Source organism: Henckelia pumila, chromosome 3 (genome assembly GCF_033568475.1).
Source record: "Henckelia pumila isolate YLH828 chromosome 3, ASM3356847v2, whole genome shotgun sequence".
Classification (NCBI taxonomy): Eukaryota; Viridiplantae; Streptophyta; class Magnoliopsida; order Lamiales; family Gesneriaceae; genus Henckelia; species Henckelia pumila.
Window position 1 is genome coordinate 41,380,341 of NC_133122.1, and position 8,623 is coordinate 41,388,963.

Sequence of the window (8,623 nt, forward strand, 5' to 3'; positions counted from 1 at the left end):
ACCTAATTCCGGAGTTAGATCGTGACTGTCATCGGTTCCCGGGATTTACAAGAAGAGCAGATTAAATTCTGTTGCAGTCCACAATCAAGCCTTTGCTTGACGAGGTAAAAATTTAACTGTGTTTTATTTTTACTTGAACAAATTTAATCGTAAAGTTTTGATAGCCATATATGGAATCGTTCCATATAATAAAATAAAATTTTTAAATTTTCGCTGCACCGGGTATCAATTCTTAATTGATCTGAACACGTTTTCCAATAGAGGTGCGAGTTGAAAATGAAATTTCGGACCTCTATTTATAGTCGAAGTTCGGGCCGTCCGAACTCGACTTCGGATCCTCCGAACTGGTTCGGATCCCCCGTTCCTGACTTCGGAGCCTCCGTTCCTGTTCGGAGCCTCCGATCCTGACTTCGGATCCTCCGAAGTCCCATCAATGATGTCACCCATGACGCATTATCTTCGGAGCCTCCGATCCGAGCTCGGATCCTCTGAACCCGTTCGGATCCTCCGATCTTTGGTTCGGATCCTCCGATCCAGTTCGGAGCCTCCGAACCATCCGAACCCTCGGAACCTTCCCGACCATTTTCGAGTGTCCTGAATCCATTTTTGGACTCCGTTAACCCATTTGGAATTTCCTTAATCATGTTTTACTTAATCTAAACATGATTACATGATTTAATTATTCATTAATCGTTAATTCTGGATACGGGTCACTACATTCTCCCCCCCTTAGAAGATTTCGTCCTCGAAATCTTAACCGCATTAATATTCTTTCGCTGAATATTACTGCGCTACTGGTCGACAGTCGAACTTCCCTAGCGCTAGCGTATCGTAACACTGATACATATTTCACTCGGACCACGATCTTCCTGATCACGAAGGATACAATACCCGCTTGATCAATATCATCGTCCCAAAGTAATTTTAGACTAACGAAGACCAAGTCATGACCTGAATGGTTATACTGCATTCGTCGAATTACTTATCGAATCTAACCATCTAATGGTTTCAAAGTTTCTCGGTGCTCAACACCTCTAGTCAGGAAAACACTAATCCCAACATTGTGCTGACACATTCTAACATGAATCTCGCTTTAAGATAATCCAGTTGACTCAAGTCTATACTCCAACGTAACTGCTCACAATGTTTCCTAGACTGGTTATCCTCCCCACTCTCCCTGAAGCACAACCGGCTTCCCAAGAAATACTGGGAACTTAAACCATCATGTCTAGTACATTCTGCTGTCCACGTTTCTTAGTATAACCTCAACAATGTGCCCTGATGATAACTATCATCACTTGCAATTTATGACGCTATGTCATCTCCTAGCCATTGGCCTGCGAAATCACGCATACATTGCAATGGAAGTCATTACGCCTCTGATGATCTACACCATCTCGATCATAGGTTATTCACCTCATGAATTCCAATCGTTGGACGTCCTCCTGATAGTTATACATACTCGCAATCACTGTACGCTCATCAAGACTAAGGCAAGCTCCCACCAATATGCTCAACTGGGACATTCCACAGTGCACAGACATATGAAAACGCTTCCTATTCCATCTCGAAACTCGACAGTCATTGCGCCTGGTATAACTCAACTCAGAGTCTCTGATAATATCATCAGCTCATACCAATCTCCCAAGGTTGAACATACTGATCCTGGAACTAAATCCCAACGGATTCTCAATAGTCAAATCGTTCCCTTGTCAAACGCATCAGTCTCAGCACTGAACGATCTAATTCGTCGATTCCCTAGTCAATCCTGGGAAATACTTGTGCTCGAAGTAACTTGCCACCCGACGCACATCCGAATATCGTCCATTGCTAAAGCACATATCCTTGACGAATGGTCCGCACTGATGTGGCTTGTCAACTGGAAAGAACAAATTTGCTTCATTGCTATCTTGCAAAATCTTCAATTCCCACAACAATCTTGTTGGCTACTAAGTTGAAATTCTACTATCTCTGTCATTTCAGAGACATCGTTCATCACACGCTAGAAGACTAGTGACACATCCTGCTAGATCTCGAGAATTAGATCCCAGATAATGTCATACCACACGATTAGACAACTGATGTTCATACAAGTACACATTCCTCGTTGGATCTCAACCCAACGGTATACTAAGACATCATCACAAAAGCACTATCCTGGGAGTTACCAATTCCTTCGCTTGTTCCTCCTGTCAAGTTAACATCTAACTCGACCATACAAGTCAATCATAATCTTTCGGTAGATTAGTCCCTGGCAACCTAGAGACCCTAAATCATCCGAATTGTCAAATTCTCTGAGATGGTATCCAGTACTCATCCCATAAGCACTATTCGACAAAATACTATCCCAAGTATTTCTTAATTGCTACATTCTGATCAACCCTGATTAGCTCAACCAATCGAACCCGTCGATTTACTTAAGCTCGCACTTATCAGATCAGACCACCACTGACCATCCAACCTACATGGCTCGGTCAATAACCATGACTCAGCTGCCACAAAGAACCATTTCCAAACGGTGTCAGATCACGGTACATAAGTAGTTTACTTGGCACAAGTCCTGCACCTTTTCAGCACTACTAACCGCTGCTTCGTATTCTGAACTTAACCATCCTAACTCTGACAGAGTTACCCAATAACGACTAGTAGTCACTAGCACAGATTCCGTGCCACCTTAGCACTACTAATCGTTGTCTTGTTCACCCAAGACAAACATCAAGATAAACTAAGCCCATTTCCATCCCATGGAAAATCCTACGCTCAACCTCTGAAAATATCAGACAGTACATAACGCAACCACTGGACTCACTATCCTTACCTCGTTCATTCAGAATGAACACCACGACTTGTCAAGTCCAAGAAGAATAACTAAAGAATCCCAGAGATTTCCACAATCTTCGGACACAATTTTGATTATATCCCTCGCTAAGATTGTTCAACAAATTAAGACCGAGGTAGCCTACCACCATGTCCCACCTGGAATCACTACCAAGTGTATACTGGAATCACGCTTCCCTAATGCCTCAATTAGTCTTATACAATCCTTAGCATCTGATACAACCCCATTACTGATGAAAGACTAACATCGCTGGAAATACTCACCTTTGAGTCAACGTCTCAGATAGTCTTCACTCTCCCCTCCTGAATAAGTCTCATATCAGGAGAATCCAATCATATTTCTAATATGATACTAGTCAGATGATATCCCCAATCATCATGGTGTAGTCCTCGTATTCGAGTCAAAGTCTCGTAACAACATCACATCCAAGTGCTTGGATGACTCCTATCATAGGAAAACTCTAACCACAATTTTGATGACAACCCCTAGTCATCGCTGGTAGAAATCCGCCCGCCTACTAGATCCACACGTCTAACAGTAACCCAAAGGTTAAAACCTATCTGCTAAGAGTATACACTTTTCAAGGAAATCCCTCCAAAGACTGGTTCCACAGCAGAAAACTCAATATATATCTCTGGCTCACCAGACGGTATCGTACCATCGATATCAAACTTGATATCTAATCCATGGTCATACCTCGCCGTGACTGTCACCAAATCCCTAGACTGAGTAGCCTTCCCACCGCCATCTCCTGAAGCATAAAGTCTCCCAGGTAACCTCTGAAGTACAAAGACTCCCAGAGTAATACTGGCATAGGGTCACGCCCCATCACGTCTAGTCCTGGTCATAGTCCACAACTCTTGGCATATACTGGACCTGGTATCCCTGATGAAAACCTATCATCACAAGCCTCAACCTAACAAAGGTCAGACAGCCTGTTCTAAGGAAACAACCTAGAACAAAGTTCAAATGTTCTAAACCGAACAATATGCCTAATGCCTCTAGATGAGTCCACTCATCGCTGGCACTAACATAGTCCACTGACTAACTAGGTCAATCCTAGGAAAACGCCTAGACTAACCACAAGTCAAATAGTCACAGTCGGCCCACTCAAATCCCATGAGTTACCACAGTTGAACACTAATCAACTAAAACAATGCCAATCCTAGCAAATCACTCGCAATTATTCACGAATTGCTGGATAAATAAAACATGTATCATTGCTTTCATTTATGTACAATTTCTCAATTACAATCCCATGTAATACATACAGTATTCAAAATACAATGAAATGTACAACCAAACTTGAAATGATACAACCATAGTATGATGATTCTTTACAACTGAAATACTGTTTACAACTACAACGATACAGTATTTAAATCATCGTACTAGTCTTTGTTTCTTGAGCATAAAGCTTCTAATCGACACACGCATCGATACAAGCATACTCCCGACCAAGCCTCTCTACATGTCCTCCTACGAAGAACTCCGGAGAAATGACTCGTGATAGCTAACCAGCTATGCTCTGCGTCAATGCATGTCAGTCGATCTCTTCTGCTCACGATCTACCGTCAGCTTTCTTCTTGTAACCAAATCATGCTTCTGAACATGAAGTTTCCCGTGTGCCTACCGAACGCATCGATACAAGCATCCCGGCAAAACTATGTTCCGCATGAAAATCTCTCCAACTACGACTGGAGAATCTTCAGAGTAGTGTCATCATGGTAATGACTGTATAGATGCAAGCATCAAGTAAGTCCCCACCAATCCTCTGCCACTGCCTCTGGCATCCGGTACTCAATCCAAAACAAGGATCCACATGAGTAGAAATCTTGAAAACTCGAACACGATCCATCACTCCTGTCCGCACTTGCTGGAATCCCATAAGCCAAATCTTCAGAAATCCTGCCGATGATAATAGTCTCTGGGCAAACTAATCGCCGCATCATAACCTCTTCCAAGGTCTCATCAATCCTATAAGAATAACCCAAAATCTCTTTACTATATCCCAAGTCTCTTGCATGCATACGCTCTGATACCAAAAATTGTAGCGACCCTACCCGGATCCGGTACCTAATCAAAGTTAAGAGCATAATTAAACATGCATTAAATAAATCGCTGCGGAAGAATTAAATAAAAACAAACCGACATAATACAACCGGTTAAACCAATTCGATTTATACAACCAAATCGAATAAATAGCCTAAAGGCAAAACCTACAGCTAATCCTGCTGTCTTCACTGGTCACTGGCTACTCCAAACTCCTGGTGCTCAATCCTGCACCTACACCTGCCCCGTCGAATGGGGTGTCCAGATACACAGAAAAGACTGGACGTGAGCTCTAAGCTCAATACGAAAGCACTGGGTAAAACATACAAATATGATGCATGCAAATGATAGGGTATCCATATCTGGGATAACTGTATATAACTGCTCAGTAATGGCGCCTAGGACATGAGTGGTAAAACCCGGGGAGCAAAACTTGTCGACACTGCTCATTCCTATAGGACGTGGACTATATCCCCAGATGCTAATCACCCATGACCCGTCAGCCACTGGGCCCTAGACATCAACCGTCAAGACAGGGCTGAGCGGCCCTACATGGCTCATCTCACAAGATGGACAGACACAATATGATATGCACATGCTGCATAATATGACACAAAAATGCAACATATAAGCATGCAAAACCCGCTGGATATCTCAGTCTGTACTTGCGTACCTTACTACAGGCAGTCCTAGCAGTCTCGCTCTAGGTTCCAAGCCTATCATCAACTCTACAATGCAAATACCCATGCATCATTATTTAAGCTCTAAAAGTCTTAACTAAGCTATTGCATACTCCTAAATAATTTAAGGAGGCCATAGCTATACCTGCGTCCGTCGTCAGCCCGCTGATGACAATTGCCTCAAAACTTAGGCACATCTTCGCCTCGACGTCGGGATCGCTATGCCACTTTCGGATTCCCAATAGGATGCCTAGAACTCCCTAGATCTGAGTTAGAAGTCCTAGGAATTGAGAGAGGAAAAGGAGAGGTGCGAGTTGAAAATAAAATTTCGGACCTCTATTTATAGGCGAAGTTCGGGCCGTCCGAACTCGACTTTGGATCCTCCGAACTGGTTCGGATCCCCCGTTCCTGACTTCAGAGCCTCCGTTCCTGTTCGGAGCTCCGAAGTCCCATCAATGATGTCACACATGACGCATTATCTTCGGAGCCTCTGATCCGAGCTCGGATCCTTCGAACCCGTTCGGATCCTCCGATCTTTGGTTCGGATCCTCTAATCCAGTTCGGAGCCTCTTAACGCGGTTCGGAGCCTCAGAACCATCCGAACCCTCGGAACCTTCCCGACCATTTTTGAGTGTCCTGAATCCATTTCTGGACTCCGTTAACTCATTTGAAATTTCCTTAATCATGTTTTAATTAATCTAAACATGATTACATGATTTAATTATTCATTAATCGTTAATTCTGGATACGGGTCACTACAAGTGATCTCTCTTTATTAACTATCTCATCTTACTTACACTATAGTATATTCAAGGTCTTTATCAAAACAACAATAGTATATCACAATATAACAATATGAAGAAAGACAAATAAAATGTCATTAATTGAATGTAAATTATATTAAACAAAGATTGTTTATACATAGAGTCATAAAAGCCCTTAGCCACAAGTTGGCTAACCGGGCACCCACTCTTTCAAACAGAACACCACCCCATCTAAGAGTCAATTTCGAACACACAGTGAAGGAAAAACGCTGGCTATATCAAAGAAAATTGATTCTGTGAAGTGTCATGAATGCATAGGTTTTGGTCACTATGCGAATGAGTGTCCAACCAGACTTCGAAGAGGAATGAATGCTTCCTTAAGCAATGATGAAGTTGAAGAGGGTATAGAACTAGGAGAAGAAGAAACTCACAATGCACTAACTGTTCTGATGCAAAAGAAAAGCAGTGTTGTTGCCAGTGTTGCAACACTTAGCCACAACACTCACAGAAAACAGAAGTGCTGGAATGCATCGGTAACTGAAGACTTGAATAATCAAGATGCTGATGAGGATGAGCTTTCTCTAGAAAATGTCCAGAAGATGTATGAAGAATTGTTTGCTGATTGGGTGACAAGGAACAAGTCAAATTCTGCTCTATCAAAGGAGAACAGTAAACTGAAAGCAGCAGTGGCTAGACTTGAAGTTTTTCTGATCAAGAAAGATTTGGAGTTGTACAGAATAAAATAGGAACTTGGAAAAGCTACAGCTACACTTGCCAAGTTCAACTCAAGCAAAGTCAAACTGGAATCAATACTAATGATGGAACAGAATGATAGAACTGGACTAGGATTTGAGAACAACAAGTTTGAAGTGGGAGAGTCATCGAAAACTGTGTTTGTCAAGGAGAACAATAGCTCTGCTAGTATTCCAAGTGAATCCCCTAAGCCAAAACCAATTCCATTGAAAGTACAAGTTCCTGCTTAGAGGACCAAGCATAGGAAGCGTCGGTACATCTGTCACTACTGTCAAAAACCAGGTCACATAAAACCTTACTGTTTTAAGCTCAGGTATGATTATATGTACTCAAATACCAGGCAAGTGCTGTCACCAGTGTTGCCAACACTGCACCAGAACACTGCCAGGAAGAAAAATACTGAGAAAAATATTTGGGTTCCAAAAGCTAAATCTAATTGTAATGTTGTTTATGCTTCCTTGAAAACTAATGTTGCAGGTTATTGGTATTTTGACAGTGGGAGTTCTCGTCACATGACAGGATCGAAGAAGTATCTTGCTGATTATGTTGAACAAAATAAAGGAAAAGTGACATATGGAGGAGGAGCTAATGGAAAGATTGTTGGTAGAGGCACATTGTGAAAGAGTGGGTGCCCGGTTAGCCAACTTGTGGCTAAGGGCTTTTATGACTCTATGTAAAACAATATTTTGTTTAATATAATTTACACTTTTATAATGGCATTGACTTTATCTTTCTTCATATTGTTATATTATGATATACTATTGTTGTTTTGATAAAGACCTTGAATATACTATAGTGTATGTAAGATGTGGTAGCACATGGGGATGGCTATCATGAAACACATCTTATAGTCACTGTATATTCTAAACAGTTCCTAGTCAATTGAGCCGTCCGCAAACAAGGATAAGGATCGCTCGAGATTGAGACTTACGATGCTGAGTACCACGTTTCATTGGTATGGAACATAGAGATGTTCAAAGCATGCAAATGGATATTCATATGATGAATGATCGAACTACCCTATTCGGACTTTTCAAGTGGTTATCACTTATCGAGTGGATAAAGTCCGCGGTTTTGGTTGTACACCATTAGTCCTTATTACTTGAAACATCATTGAGACTCTATATGCTAGTACTGTGCTTTGACTCGTTTACCGACTCTATTGGGGTCATCAGGTGTCGGGATTGGGTACAGTTACGACACATATAGGAGTCGATGCTTTGTTGTCAAGGATTCACCACATACTCGCGAGTGTGGATATCCTATGCGATCTGAGGAGATATTAGTGTGACGAATCTCTGGCCAGAGTACATGATGTGTTTTAGGTTAATGGGTTATCCTAGTAACACATGCGATGTCACTAATAGATCTCCAAGATGTTATGCATAGTTATCGAATCTCGAACGACTCTCGATATACCAATGGTTGTTGATTCGATCGGGATATATGGTTGAAGGGACCATACTATACGCTAACCAAAATCTACTGGTTCTTGCAGGCACTATCAGTAATACCTAGGGAATCATGGGGCGATG

The 8,623-nt window shown here is 41.9% G+C and overlaps 1 protein-coding gene across 1 annotated transcript in view; it reads left to right on the plus strand.

Moving 5' to 3' along the window:
* Positions 1 to 7,708, plus strand: part of LOC140888549 (uncharacterized) — a 29,086-nt gene extending 21,378 nt beyond the window's left edge. Inside the window, exons 2-3 of the mRNA XM_073296240.1 lie at positions 6,654 to 7,065; positions 7,429 to 7,708. Of these exons, the coding sequence (XP_073152341.1) occupies positions 6,654 to 7,065; positions 7,429 to 7,708 (692 nt within the window). The remainder of the gene's footprint in view (positions 1 to 6,653; positions 7,066 to 7,428) is intronic.
* The last annotated feature ends 915 nt before the right edge of the window (positions 7,709 to 8,623 follow it).